Below are 16,386 nucleotides of genomic sequence, written 5' to 3'. Positions count from 1 at the left end.
AATAAACAAAAGAACATTTCAATTTGTCAGCAAGAAACATCTTCCATTCAAAGAAATGCTGAAACCCAAACTCTATGCACGGAACTCCATTCACCGTGTAATGCCATCACCTCTGCTCAAGCTGGTGCACAACAAGGATGTAAAAACAAAATTGGCCTAAGCAGAAAACTCTACACGGAACTTAAACCAAGAGTCTTTTTTAAACCCTCCATGTTGGTTTAGGAAAAAAAAAGTAAAAAATAAAAACACATTCTCCCGTGTTACTACTCCTGCCAAATGTCTAACAGTGAATTTGGTGGAGAAACATACGCTGCAGGCTCCTCCTCACTTCACCAGTGAGCTCTCCATCTTGTGTTCATCTTTATTCCCTAATACCTAGCACACAGCTGCCCCCAATAACTTAATACTAAACCACCGTTAAAATATCTGTCATGCTGGAAATCAGATTCCTGAGCCGACTACATGGTATTATAGATTTTTCTGGGTGTTGAAGACTCCCGAAAGGTTTACAAATCCTTCTCCCCCTTGTATTCCTTTACCATGCCCCATGAAAGTGTGTCTTGTTTATTTCACTATTAGACAATACCCAAGTAATATCATCCACAGACTCTCCACTTGCCTACAAACAGTTTCCCTGCGTTAAGTCTCTAGCCACTCTGCTCAGTCCTTTTCAATGCCAGCACACTAATCCTACTTCATCTCATCCTACCCCGATCAAAATCCCCAGTGGTCCAATATTACTGAAAACAAAGGTCCCCAAACTTCAGCACGAATACAAATCACCTGAAGGGCTTGTTAAAACACAGATCATACAGCTGCATCCCTAGACTTTATAATTTAGTAAGTATAAGGTAGGGATAAAAATCTGCACTTTTAATATTGTTCTCAGGGAACACTGGCCCAAAGCAATGGTTCCCAATTAGAGGATCCTAAATAAATAGAACAGAATCACCTTAGGACCTAAAAAACAAAACAAAACAAAAAACCACCACCAAAAACAGAAACAACAGAATCCAGTCCTTATCCACAGTGATTCTTATTCAGAAGGTCTAGGAGGGGGTTAGGAATCAAGGGCTGGGTAAGTTAAATGCATACCCTGCCTCAGAAACCATCAGTCTGAAAATTATCACAAATGCCTTACATGGCACTAAGGGCCTTCCACAAGCCACGCCCAATCCACCTAGCCAAACTTACCTAGTCCACAGAAGAAGCTGTCACTTACAGCTCAGCCATTCTTTTTCTCGCTTATCTCCGAAGACCGTTGTCCATTCCCTCTGAGCCACATAACACCATCTCACTTGCCGTTCCAAGTACGTGGAGAACCACTGCTATCTCCTCCCCCCTCCTGTGACTCCAGGAATCAGCTCATCATCAACCCCAAAACCCTCTATTGGTCCATTCCACATGTTTCAGCACAATTATATGACACACTGTGCCAAATGCCTTCTTATATCTAGCGACATCAGTTCATTTGTGTGCCTTCCACTGCATACACCCAGTTTATTGATGGGTAACAGCCTAATATCACTCAGTAACCTGTGACCGAAAAGAATTTTTGAAGGAACCAGAAAATACAGAGAGCTAAAAACAATTTAAAAGTTGCAAAATAATTTTTATTGTATAACAACTGAAAATATTTAGATGAACTTCTTATTCAAAAATGCTTCATTTCTCAAATCTGTGGCTTAATAAAGACGAGTAGAATAGATAGTTAAGAAACAACCGCAGATTAATTCAAGTCGTGACCAAGGTCATTCTTCCAACATATGTCTAAGAAAACAAAAAATGGGGGCAGCAAAGTAGATAAGAGGAGAAAAATGGACTATAAGAAAGGAAAGAAGCAAAGAACACAGTCGTACCTTGATCTCAAACCAATTAAACACAATAAATGAAATGAAATATTTCTATGTGAGACACCTCACCCTGTAGTATTAGATCAGTTTTAGTTTGATATTCTTTAACTGTCAAATAGCTTATGTCAATGACACATGAACACATTAACATCAAATAGTAACAGTATTTCCAAGTGCATGATTTGGGTACTAAAGACTTACTGAGAGCTACAACACACAACTGAGACTTCTTTTATAAACGTCTTAAAACACATCTTGGGGGTGTGAAAGCTGGGAACAGGAAGTAACTGCTAATAGACACAAAGTTCCTTTCTAGAGTGTTGAAAATATTCTAAAATTATATCATGGTGATGGTTGTACAACTCCATAAATTTACTAAAAACCACTGAAATCTATACTTTAAATGCATGAATCTTATGCCATGTAAATTATCTCAATAAAGCTGTTTAAGTAGGCAAAACAACTCAAATCATAATATGAAGGTAAGATCCCCAAATCACTTCATTTGAAACCAAATAGGTGAAAGGTATAAGTCATTTCATAAAGCCACAAACATATATTTTAAATCATATTTACATCTCAGCTGTTCCTGTCTGATGGGACTTAAAGTTCCTTAGTATATTATAAACATTTTTAATACAAGTTGGTGGGGTTTTGTTTTCAAAAGTGTGGGAACTGTGTATGTTGGACAAATTCAAACTAAGTAGAGATAAGTAAGGCATATCTTACTTTGTTCATAACCATAATTAATTCTTCGTGATAGTATTATAAATACCATCCTAATAGACTTAAAAGTGGTTTTCAACTTACAACAGTAGTCTAAGTTGGTCAAATATCAGAGATCATAGGAATTTATAAAGTATGAAATACCACGTATTCTAATAGTGTCCAACATGTTTGCATAATACAAATTACTAGTATTCCATGGTAACTCTCTTTCTATTCATATACTTTTAATCTACCTATATTTATCTATTTATCCATCTATCTATCTATTCGAGAGAGACAGAGAGAGAGTATGCAAGCGGGGATGGGGGGGAGGGGCAGAGGGAGAGAGAATCTTAAGCAGGCTCCTCGCCCAGCACAGAGCCTGCCCTTGGGCTCAATCTCACAACCCTGAGATCATGACCTGAGCCAAAATCGAGAGTCAGACACTTAACCAACTGAGCCACCCAGGCGCCCCAAACTGTATCTTTATATTTAAAGAGGATGTCTTAAACCCAAAGTGACAAACCCAAAAAGATAGGAGTATGTTCTTCAAAATGCCACTGAGAGGGCGCCCAGGTGGCTCAGTCGTTAAGCGTCTGCCTTCGGCTCAGGTCGTGATCCTAGGTCCCGGGATCGAGCCCCGCATCAGGCTCCCTGCTCCGCGGGAAGCCTGCTTCTCCCTCTCCCACTCCCCCTGCTTGTGTTCCCTCTCTCACTGTGTCTCTCTCTGTCAAATAAATAAATAAAATCTTTAAAAAAAAGAAAATGCCACTGAGAAGTGAGTGGACATTTTTATCACTGGTTCCTCTAAGCACTGTGTCTTTTTCCTTTGGCTATCTTTAAGACTTTTTTCTTTGGTTTCCAGCAACCTGATGATGATGTGTCTAGGTACTGGTTTTCTTTGTGTTAATGTTGCTTAGGATTTGTTGAGCTTCTTGGACCTGTGGGTTTATGTTTTTTCACCAAATTTAGAAATTTTTGGTCATGATTTCTTCTGAGAATTTTCTGCCCCAATAACTCTCTCCCCTCTCCTCTGTATCTGCAACTACAAAATGTTAAACTGCAGGATACTGCCCCATCATAGATAATATGGCTTTGTTCAGTTTTCTTTGCAGTCCACTTTCTCCCTGTGCTTCATTTTGGATCATTCCAATTGATTCATCTTCAAGTTCTCTGATATTTTCTTCTATAACAGGCAATCTGCAGCTAAAGCCACCCGGTAAGTTTTTCATTTGAGATATTAATTTTTATTAATTTCTTAAGTCCCAGTTAGAGTCGCATTTTTCTGTTTTTACAAGCATAAATGTATGCTGGACACTGTGGATGCTTCACTACTAAAAAGGTGGATTGTCTTACTTTGGAGTGAGTTTTGCTCCGCCAGGCAGCAAATGTACAGGTGGATCAGGCTGATGCTGTGGAGACTTGGTTATGCAAGATCTAGAGTAACTCCTACCCTACAGCCAGAACAGTCCTCTTGCCACAACATAACCTTTCTGAGGCCACATCTGAAAGAACAGGGTGCTCAGCAAGTTCACCCACTCTGGGCACTCTGAACTCCAACAGTCCTAAGCATCTGGCAACATCTGGAATTGCCATTCAACATACAGTCCCATGATGGCCATTTTCTGCCAAACCTTGTGATGCATCTTCACAGCTTCATATTTGACCAAAGGCCCAATGGCACTCTTTTCAGACTGATGGGGCACCTCCTCTGTGCAATTCCCTCTTCTCCACCTCCACCATCCTAACCCACAGATTCTAGCTGCCTCCACATCCCCAACTCATCTCAGCCTGCTGCTGTCTGCCTTGATTTCAGTTTCCTATGCCAGAGCATGAAAGGTGTCCCCCAAGAGGAAGTCGGGATGAATGTGGGATTTACTTCCTATGTTCTCCGCTCTCAAATGAATGTGCTGACTGCCTGAGTCCATCTGGTTTTAGAGCTGCTTACAACAGGAAGTAACTTCACCATGCCTAGAACCAAAAGTCCCTCATTCTAACTATTTTTGAAATGGCTTTTAAGTCTATTATCTCATTGCATCCTTAAAATAAACATGGGACACGTTTGTGGGAAAAGCACATATATCCATGATATTAGTAAATCAAGATATAAAACGTTAAAGAACCAGTTTCTAAGCAATAAAGATATTTTATTCAATAGACAAATATTCATCGAGCACCTACTATGGACACATGGTAATAGAGAAAGCAGCAAAAGGAACCCAGGGCATGTAGTTGCAACCTATATTCTTTTCACTGAGCCATCAATAAAGCAGACGGAATGCACCAAAAAAAATGTCTAATGAATGAAAACCAAGAATCCATCATTCAATCCAACAGGACACACCTTACACTCTTAAAAATGACTAAAATTTACATTCATGATTTATTTTTCCCTGCAAATACTCCTATTTGCCATGCAAGTAATTTCATTCCTACACAGTTATATTTTTCAATTTCCTACATATACTTAATTTTTTTCATATCAGTAGGTACTATCTAACCAAGTCACTTCCATTTGGCTATGTCAAATTTGCTTCAGCTAACTCTTAATCGTATTTCCAATTCTCATCTAGTCAAATCAAATATATTTTCCTAGCACATGGAGAGGAAATATAATAAAATTTCTAAATACCATCTCTGCATCATCATACCAAAGAGTAATAACATTTCTCCAATCTTCAACAAATCAAAGTGATACATTTATACCTTACGGTTATTTCCATCTCTCAAAACAAGCTCTTTACCTGTCATTTGCCCCAATATATGCAAGAGACGACTGTAGGAAAATGGTCATAAAACTAAGCTACATGTTTATAAAACACTGTTTAAGAATATTTTAATATTGATTGCCTTAATAAAAGACTAATTCCAGTGAAGTCAAGTACGTTACAACAGAAAGCCAAATACTGTACATCCTTGCTTGCTACATATTGAGAATCTCCTAATTTTAAAGCCTGGCAAAAAAAAGTTAAAAGGTCTTTTTTGAAGATGATAGAAGTTGATGACATCAGCAGCATCACCTTTAAATAGCAACATTGCTTTCTCACTGTTTGTGAGTAAGGGAATATTTTAGGTGGCAGATTTTCATCCCAACCTGTTATTCCAAAGCAAGATGGCACCATATTTGTAAAAGGACCTCACCTGCAGAACATCTTGGATCTTCACCCACACGTCCGCCATATCGTACAATTTGATGTCTTCCTGCTGAGTAAGTGGAGCCACAACTGTGTCCTGCAGGTACCCCAGGACCACGGAGTGTGCAGTGGCTACAGCATTAAACTTGTCAAAGAGCAACTCCAGCAGTTCTAGAAGCAACCTGGTAAAAAAACAGATAGTATTTACATCCACACACGCACGCACATGAAGATGGCTTACAATGGCCTGCACGAAAACCATCAACCACGGAAACAGCGCATCAGATTTCCACAGATTGATGTCCAACAGTTGTAGAAGCAACTTTTGAAGTCTAAAGCTCAGTTTCCTCTGCTATTAAATGGAGATGATGCAAGAATTTAAAAACCAGCTGTAACATCCCTAAACCAGCAGTAAAAGCTCATGTTTCCTTTTTATCAAACTTCAGCGATCACCACACTACTACTCTGTATTCACATAGGCAGTTTCTCCGAGAAATTCAGCCAATTTTTCAGACAACAGTTCTGATGTTACACAGAACATGCTATTTTCCAGCAATAAATTGGGCACTCTGGTAAGGATGCTAATCCTTTTAGTCATGGAAAGCTGTGCCTACCATTCAGATGTATGGCCTAAGTTGCCTGAAAAAAAAAATACACACCTGCCAAGCAATCTGACTTTCACCACAGGAAACAGCTTAGGCATCTGCATTATCTCAGTTTTCATAGTGAGAGATGCTGGACACATATTATTTCATCAATTTTATATACTCAAGGACACTAAATGAGGTTGCACAGCAGCTGAGCCTAGAACAAAAGCTGGTTTCCCTGTCGGTGCATTTAACCACGTACCTCCTGCTATAGCTCTAGAATGTAAATGCGTATTCAGAGAAAGCTTGAAGCTTTACGTCAGAAATTCGAAGTAATTCCTCTATCACTCAGCCTTACAGCTTCACTGATCACCTAGGCTTGGAATCATTCTTTCCTCCTCTGAACGTGTATTTTATCCCACTCGTCAGGTACTTACATGGGGCTCATATATGTAACTCAATAAATGTGGGTCACAGGTATTTATATAGAGATGTTTTGCCTCCCTTCTTCAATATTAGTCTTTCAATGTGGGAAACTGCTTTATACATCTCCGTATACTTAGGAGCATTTAAAAACATGATCAGCAAATATTTGCTGAATTTAATGTGTATACCATGAATGAGTCTAGAAAATTCTGAAATGCGACCTTTATTGTGTATTGTGTATTGTGGGCTCTCAGTTCAGAGTTCCTAAACAGACTTACAAACCAACCTGAAAAGTAGAAAAGGAAAGCAAAAGAGCTTGTCAGCAATGTCAATTAACAAGATTTTATTACCATAAATAAGAGGTTGTAACTACAATTTCATCAAAATGTATAGCCTATTATCTATTCCTATGGCTACTTTACTGCCCAATTACTATAATTAATGTGCCAGTGTGATAGCCAATAACTATCTTATGATAAAACCCTAATATCTGTTTGACATTTTAATTTAGATGAGACAGAATCAATAAAAATTTATGTAGCACTCCCAGTTTAGAACACACATAATCCAGAAATTAAACACTGTATTTGTAAATAGGAGCCATTCTACCTTTGGAATGATGTTTTTTTTTTTTAATCTTTTAAAGGTCAGATCATATTTATACTCACATATACCTAAAACAATTCTTTCTCATCTGTGTTACAGGAGAAATTCTCAAATATCAGCAGAGGGTACAGAGGAGGATGTGTCTAACATAACAGCCAAAACAGTTAATTCAGCGTAGGGAAATGATCTATATAAAACTGGTATCTGGCATCATACAGAGTAAATTCCTGATTAAGTCAAGGTTCTACTTTTCAAATAAAGATTTAAGTTAAGTATGTAAGCCTTACGGTTCCCAAATATCGATCCACAGACCACAGGGTATTTTTCAGGGATAGACAGCAACATAAGAAGAATAGGAACATATATCAACTTTTCACAAAAATAAATTCATTTGGTATTTTTGGTACTCTCTTGATAGGAATATCTCATTTTCTATCACGATGGCAATACACTGCCAAATGTCCTTACTTGACAAAACTAAAAATAACCTTATACTATATGCTAACAGTTCTTGAAATCTTATTGATCCAAGACATCCAGAAGCCTGAGGCACACTGCTGTCCAACTGCCCAATGGCATGAAGCTCCAGGTACAGGCCTGCAAACCAGCAATGAAGCAGAAAACACTGGAAAAGAAGTGGCTCCTCTGAATGGAGGGGTGCTGCTGTCTGATCATCTCCAGGACCACCAAGCTCCATGACTGCACACCCTGATGGCCACTCAAGGACAAGAGCAGTTCAGCAACCAGGGGCAGTGCTCTACTTAGAAAAGAGATGGATCAGGGAATTGAGGTTTAAGATGAGATTTGTGGTAACTATTAATATCACGGAAACAGCAATCCTTTGATAAAATGCTGACACATTGCCAGTTTCCCTCAGTCCCGAACGATCAAGGCCAAGACAGACCTGTTGTCGTATGACCATCGCAGTCGTAAGAGAGGCCACACAGGGAAGAAAGAAGGGAGAAGAAACAGGCCAAAAGTGGAGAGAGTCAGGTTGCAGCTCTACCTACATTTGAAACATCGACCCATTTCAAAGACAGGGACACTCTCCTCTGCCTTACCACACAGCACAAGCATGGCAACATTAGTAAAAGCCACAGTTCTTACAGCAAAATTAAAGACTTCTGTGCTACAGATGATACCATCAAGAAAGTGAAAAGACAGCCCACAAAATGGGTGAAAATATTTGAAAATCATTTATCTGAAAAGGATTTGTATCTAGCCTATCTAAAGATTTCTTATAACTCATAATAAAAAGATGAATAACCAAATTTTAAGACGGATAAAGGTTTTGAAAATCTTTCTCCAAAGAAGATATATGAATAACCAACAGGCAAACAAAAGACATGCAACATCAGAGAAATTCAAGTCAAAACCGTAAGATACCATTTCAGCCCATGCGATAGCTATATTCAAACAGGCAAGCGATAAAAAGTGTTGTTGGGGATGTTGAGAAAAACTGGAACTCTCAATACAGCACTGGTGGGGATGTAAAATGGTACAGCTGCTCTGGGAACCAGTTTGGCAGTTTTTTAAAATATGAAACTGGGAATTCTATTCCTAGGTATATCCCCAAGAAACATGAAAAAACGTATGTGTGCACAGAAACTTGTACACAGATGCTCATGGCAGTATTACTCCTAAGAGTAAAATATTACAATAGTAAAGGTGTAAAAATGGAAATAATCCAAATGTCATTGACTCATCAATGGACAAACATAATGTATAATTGTACAACAGATTATAATTTGGCTATCAGAGGGAATGAAGTGCTGGGACACACTACAACATGGATGAACCTTGAAAATGTGCTACGTAAGAAAAGTCACAGAAGCGGGGCGCCTGGGTGGCTCAGATGGTTAAGCGTCTGCCTTCGGCGCAGGTCATGATCCCAGGGTCCTGGGATCGAGCCCCACATCGGGCTCCTGGCTCAGCGGGGAGCCTGCTTCTCCTTCTCCCTCTGCCTCTCTCCCTGCTCATGCTCTCTCTCTCTCTGTATCTCTGTGTCTCAAATGAATAAATAAAATCTTTAAAAAAAAAAAGTCACAGAAGAATACATATTTTATGACTCTATTTATATAAAATACCCAGAATAGGCAAATTATAAAGGAAGAAAATATATCCGTAGTTACCTGAGTGGGAATTGACTACTAATGCATATGGGGTTTATTTTGGGGGGGGGGGGACAAAAATATTCTGGAACTAGACAGTGGTGCTGGTTGCACAACCCTGTGGATACACTACAAACCACTGAACTGTACACTTTCAATGGATGAACTGTGAAGTATGTGAATTGTATCTCAGTATGTCTATTTTAAAAAGAAACCCATCAGCTATGGCATTGAGTGAGGACAGCAGGGCCCAACACCTCCCCTGTAGTGAGAACATATAAAACAGTGAAAAAGGAAACTCATGTCTCAAAAAGAAGTATTATGAAAGCGGATTCTTTTGGAGTCTTACTACAGGGGGACATGAGCTTTTCTCTTTTGGTCGGTTCCTTTTGGTTTGTTCTTTCCACTAATATAAGTAATCTGTAAGAAATCAAGATTCATGTGCTTTCAGAGCATCAATAATTCCTATGTTTTTTAATAAAAAAATCTCAACTTCTCTAAGTGTTCCCATCCATAAAAACAAAATATTATTTAATACCTGCTCTAGGAGTCTCACTGAACTGCTGGAAGGAGCACAGCAGAAATTGGACAGAACCAGGTAGAGGGAAGAGAGTTCAGGGCCCCTCTGTCTGGGTTTCTGGCTTGAGCAACTCTGAAGATGATGGTTATCTTTCCTGAGAGTAAGAGCATTCAAGTGAAGGCAGAAATTTGGAAGGAGAGACGTGGGTTTACATCTGGTTATATTTAAGGTGTTATTTATTTAAGCACTTGGGTATGCAAATCTGGAGCTCAGGGGAGAGACTGACACTGGAAAGAACTTTTTAAGAATGATAAATATTTGAGAGGAGATCACTCAGGGATAATATGCAGAGTAAGTAAGGCAAGCAAGGTCCACAGCCAACACTTCCCAAAAGAGCAGCATTGAAAAGATGGTTAGGAAGTAGCTAGGGAGGAAGAATGAAGCCAGGAAAGAAAACTGTAGAAGACAAAGGAGAAGAAAATATCCACAGTCAAGGCTACACTGAGGTCAGAGAAGGTAAAGATGGAGAATCGTACAACTCACAGGACCCAGGGACCTTGGCAAGAGGATTTCTGAGGAGCACTGGAAGCTGACACCTCCACAGTAGGATGAGGAGTGAATGGCTAACAAGGAAAAAGAAACTAAAGTCAAAACACACACTTTGCAAAGGCACACCATATGCACTCCTTAAAAAAGAAAAAGTAAGACGACTCTCTCCTGAAGCATCAAAGAATAAGAGAGACTGGGAATCACTCACATAAATAGGACATAAATCCACACTAGTCTGGCCCAATTTAGAGCCACCAGAAATCAACTGAAACAAGATGAATATTCATAGACACTCGCCAATTGCCCACACGACACTAGATTGAGAAAACAAGTGTCTGCCTTCAGCTGCAGACATACTGAGGGTCACCCAAACACACAAAGCCCCGCTAAAGTTATTCCCCACTCCCACCACAAAATTTAAATAAATAAAAGAAGTAAAACATCCCATTGCAGTTAACTCAGTCGCTTAAATCATTTTAGGCTCAAGGTTTTCACCATTGGTCTAAAAGACAAAAGAGCAGCCAGAATTAATAAAGTACAAGAGACTCCTTAAATGGAACTCAACAAAAGGCCTCATATACAAAGAAGCCTAAGAACCTCAGAGATTAAAATTTCAACTAATTGCCATTTCTACCTTTCAGAAAAAAAGAACACACATTCTCTCTCTCACATGTACCACAGAGATTATTCCTAGAGCCACAAAGAATATGCACTAACAGCAACACAGCATGAGAGTTGGTAAAGGGAAATAGTAATCCTGGGATGGCCAGACAGTATATATGCCATTGAGGACCACAGACTTGAAGCCAGCTCTCCGCTGCATATCCATGGGGCCTTCAAGACGTCATGAGGACATTCCAAATCGCAGGTTCCTCAGACACAAACTTCTTCAATTACAGTTTCCTAATCACAGGTGGTGAGATACACATGCCAAAATGTAACAGAAGTATACTAAAAAAGCAAACCTGGAACAACAGTAAATTGTTTTCTGTACCTTTAACAGTTACCATGTGGAAGAGGCGAGGGGGAGAGACCCAGGAGATGCGCCGGATGTCTGCATGGCCCAGCTGCATCTCTGTCCTTCCTTCAGCTCCGTTAGGAAGATATACCAGCTTGTACTCCGTAAGATATAGCAGCATCATTCCAGTAAATCTCCCGCTTCGATTTAGTTGGATCTGGGATCTGTCACTGATAACCGAAGGAGGCCTAACTCACAGAGTGAGAGCGAATTCCTTCATTCCTCTGGGATTCCATACTCCCTCCAAAAACAGACGCTCACAATGGACACAGTGTAGTGACAAAACAGTGACATGCATGGCCTCCAGGGCCAGAAAGAAAGGGCAGAGACCTTGGTTTATGCCTCCTTGTAACTACACATCTCTTCCAACACAAGGCCCAACGCTCAGAATGGAGAAAACAGTCAAATTTCATGGGTGCCTGAGGTCATGAGTCAAAGAATGAGCAATGTAGGGTGGCGGCAATACTAGAAGTCTAGGATCAGAGACACTGAGCTGGGGTCCTCAGCATGGGGCTGGTAGCTAAAGCTGGCATAATGGAAGAGAGCTCTGAAGCCGGAGGGCTGAAGTAGGAGGGGAAAGAGGACGATGACAACAGCAACAAGGACTGTAACAAAGACCACTATGCCAATCACAGCCACCCTGATTCCCTGCCAGGCAGCGTGGTGGGAAGTGCTGCCCTTCAACTATCTCATTTAAACCTTTGGATAACCCTATGAGGAAGGGACTGCTTTTATCCTCATTTCATAGACAGTGAAACTACAACGCAGATAAGGTTCAAACAAAGGCCTCAATTTTAGAGGATGTTCCTTTTAAGGGGTATTAGAAAAAAAGGAAGTCATTTTTAAAAAGAAGCCAGGAATGCCTGCGGGGCTCAACTGCTTAAGCCTTCAACTCTGGATTTCAGCTCCGGTCATGATCTCAGGGTCCTACGATGGAGCCCCACGTTGGGCTCCTCGCTTAGCAGGAAGTCTGCTTCAGATCCTCTCTCCCTCTCCCTCCGCATGCTCTCACTCTAATAAATTAATCTTAAGGAAGGGAGGGAGGGAGGGAGAGAGAGAGAGAAAGAAAGAGAAGAAGAAGAGGAGGAAGGAAGGAAGGAAGGAAGGAGGAAGGAAGGAAGGAAGGAAGGAAGGAAGGAAGGAAGGAGGAAGGAAGGAAGGAAGGAAGGAAGGAAGGAAGGAAGGAAGGAAGGAAGGAAGGGAAAGAGGCCAAAGAGAGATCAGAACTGTACAATGCTAAGGAAACCAAGGCTGGAAAAAGTGTCAACAGAACTGTCCAAACGGGCTCTACCTTCTCACCATAAACTAGTTTTTACCCCTGGTATTCTACTAAAACAACTCTTTCAAAAGTCTCCAACATCATTTTGCTCCATCCATTTGTCATAGTGTTCCACATAGGATAGGCAGTAAGTATGTGTTGAAAGAATGAAAAAATGAGGTCCAGCAGATGGGGTACATAGAGGCCTCGTTATCGATAACGTGAGGAAATACGTTACATATTATAATCGCCTGGTTTTAGAAGCCCATAATAAAAAATCATTTCACATATAACTACCCTCCTAAAAAGATAACCTTACCAACCTTACCACAAGAATCAAAAGTACAGTTCAAGCTGAAAGATACATGCACTCAGAACTAACTTTAATAATACTGTAATAAAATCTATTGTGTGTAAAAAAAAAATAAAACAAGAACACAGAAGTGTCAAGTTGAAGAAAGTGTTTGTTCTTTAAACATATATCCGATTGCCTGGCAGGTTTTGGAAACAGCCCTCTTATAAGTAAAATGTTACTTATTTCCCAGATCCTCTACTAACTTCCCACTTGCAGCTACACCTGTCTTGTCTTCAAGAAACGTAAGAAGAAAATGTTAAGGAAGCGTTACCAGGGGACAAGGAGTGTCTACGGTATAAAGCTGTATCATCAAGATGTGAAAAATGTTCAATATTTAAGGTGAGATACGACCATCTGAATCTAAATTTAACATCCAGGGAACCTTGAATTAGTCATTTGGCTGCAAAACCCATGTTTGCAGCCAAGGAGCTGCCTTACTTGGTCACGAAGCAGACACACACACACGAGGTAGAAAGTCAGTTCCGTTCTACTACTTCCTATCTGCTGAGACTTTAATATCAGGATTCTGCATTTTCCCACAGATAGACAAAGGCAAAAACCACAGACTATTTATTTCCCTACCACTATGCTCTAAGAGATAAGAAAACACTGACCTCGGAGCTTGGGTCTTATGTGAAAAATTAAAGGAAACTGATCATCAATTATTTCCTATCAAGATGGTCTTTGTTTTACATGTCTCCACCTCACATACACGGTTTCCTAATAAGCCTGGCTGAGCAAGAGTATTTTCCATTTCAAACAGGACAGAGATCCCATTTAATCTTCAGGGTTATCTAATACCTACTCTTAAAGGGGTAGAGGTAAGTTTTGCCACTTATTAATAACAATCTTCATGTAAAAGAAGTTACTATTTGAGGAATGCTGACTAATTCTCCATCTGCACGATGAAAAGAACAGGAAAAAACTATTAGCAATGTAGAAAGAAAGAGAGCAAAAATAAAAAGCACACTGTAGTGGGCCCTGGTGCTGGGAGCTTTCGTCCTGTGTCGCTTTCCCACTTGTAAGTCAGACTCTCATGCTCAGTGCCTGAATCCCCGGTAGATGACCCCAGTGAATTAATTCTAACATATGGCAAACTAGCGACTAAAATTAGAAAACTGACCTAGGCCTTCTTCCTTTTAATTAAAGTATTTAGCATCATTCTTTGAAAAGCCTTTCCCAGGATAACCTCCTCAATAGAAGGTGCTGGGAATACTGGAAGCCACATGGAGAAGAGTGAAGCTGGATCATGACCTCACACCATACACCAAAGTCAACTCTAAGTGGGGTAAAGACTCGACTGTAGACCTGAAACCACAAAACTCTGAGATGAAAACACAGGTAAGCTCCTTGACATCAACCTTGGCAATGATTTTTTGGATTTGACACCAAAAGCCAAAGAGAAAAAGTTAAAACAAACAATTGGGACTACATCAAATTAAAAAGCTTCAGCACAGCAAAGGAAACCACCAAAAAAATGAGAAGCAACCCACAGAACAGAACAAAATATGTGCAAATGACAGGGGCGCCTGGGTGGCTCAGTCAGCTACGCGTCTGCCTTCAGCTCAGATCATGATCTTGAGGTCTTGGGCTCGGGCCCCAAGTTGGGAACCCCCACTCAGCAGGGAGTCTGCTTCGTCCTCTGCCCCTCTGCCCGCTCGTGCACACAGGCACACTCTCATTCTCTCTCAAATGAATAAAATCTTAAAAAAATGTATTTGCAAACGATATATCTGATAAAGAGTTAATATGTAAACTATATAAAGAATTCATACAACTCAGGAACACCAAAAAGGCACATACATACAATCCAATTTAAAAACAGGCAGAGAACTAAGTAAGACATTTTTCCAAAGAAGATACACAAATAACCAAAAGGTACACAAAATGGTGTTCAGCATCATTCATCATCAGGGAAATGCAAATCAAAACCAAAATGAGATACCACCTCACACCTGGTAAAATGCCTATCATCAAACGACAACAGAAAAACAAATATTGGCAAGGACAAGGAGAAAAGGGAATCCTTGTGCCCTGTTGGTTGGCAATGTTAATTGGTGGCGCTCCTATGCAAAATAGTATGGGGGTTCCTCAACAAATTAAAAATGCAACTACCATATGATCCAGCAATTCCACATCTGGGTACATATCCCAAAGGAAATGAAAACAGGATCTCAAAAAGACGTCTGAGCTCTCATGTTTGTTTCAGCATTGCTCACAACAGCTAAAATGGGAAAACAACTTAGGTGTCCATCAATGAAAAAGATGGATAAAGAAGATGTGGTACGCATGTGTGTGTATATGAACGCATATACATAACACATGTATACATATGTACCATGAAACATGATTTAGCCATGAGAAAGAGGGACATCCTGTCATTTGTGACAACATGGATGAAACTTAAGGGTATCAGGATAAGGGAAATAAGTTCAGCAAATATTGTATGTTCTCACATACAAGGAATCTAAAAAAGCCAAACTCAAAGAAACAGACTAGAATGATGGTTGCCAGGGGCTGGGGGTGGAGAAAGTGGGGAGTTGGTCAAACAGTACAAACTTGGCAGCTGTAAGATGAGTAAGTTCTGGGTAGCTAATGTATAGCATGGTGAGTATAGTTAATACTATATTATAGACTTGAAAGTTGCTAGGAGTAGATCTTAAGTTCTCACCACAAAAAAGAAATGGTAATTAATTGGGCACCTGGGTGGCTCAGTGGGTTAAGCGACTGCCTTCTGCTCAGGTCATGATCCTGGAGTCCCGGGATCGAGTCCCACACCGGGCTTCCTGCTCAGCGGGGAGTCTGCTTCTCCCTCTGACCCTCCCCCCTCTCATGCTCTCTATCTATCATTCTCTCTCTCTCAGATAAATAAATAAAATCTTTAAAAAAAAAGAAATGGTAATTAATCGATGTGATGCAGTTGTTAGCTAATGCTATGGCGGTAATCATTTTTGAAATATATAAGGATGTCCTATCAACATGTTCTACCCCTTAAATTTATGCAATGTTGTATGTCAATTATACCTCACTGAAGCTAGGGGGAAAACACCTCTCCCCATTCCACAATAATATTTCATCATAGTGGAACACAAAAAAAATTATCCATAAATCCCCTTCTCAGAGATAACCAAAGATGTTAGGTGTGTATTTTTAGTACAAGAATGTGCCAGGTCCCTAAGGGAACTGCTTGGGTATCCAAGTCATCAGTTTAATTCTCAGGTGAGCTAATTAAGATCCATTTACTCTGTGGTTGCTGATCAC

The 16,386-nt window shown here is 40.0% G+C and overlaps 1 protein-coding gene across 2 annotated transcripts in view; it reads right to left on the bottom strand.

Moving 5' to 3' along the window:
• Nucleotides 1–16,386, bottom strand: part of EXOC4 (exocyst complex component 4) — a 721,833-nt gene that overhangs the window by 614,844 nt on the left and 90,603 nt on the right. For both annotated transcript variants that reach the window (XM_028106413.2, XM_028106414.2), the window contains exon 7: nt 5,703–5,877. In XM_028106413.2, coding sequence (XP_027962214.1) covers nt 5,703–5,877 — 175 coding nt within the window. The remainder of the gene's footprint in view (nt 1–5,702; nt 5,878–16,386) is intronic.

Source organism: Eumetopias jubatus, unplaced genomic scaffold (assembly GCF_037043125.1).
Source record: "Eumetopias jubatus isolate StellerSeaLion01/CBP00866 unplaced genomic scaffold, mEumJub1_p1.0 scaffold_14, whole genome shotgun sequence".
Classification (NCBI taxonomy): domain Eukaryota; kingdom Metazoa; phylum Chordata; class Mammalia; order Carnivora; family Otariidae; genus Eumetopias; species Eumetopias jubatus.
Note: the sequence above shows the minus strand (reverse complement) of the source record. Positions and strands in the feature narration are given on the sequence as shown.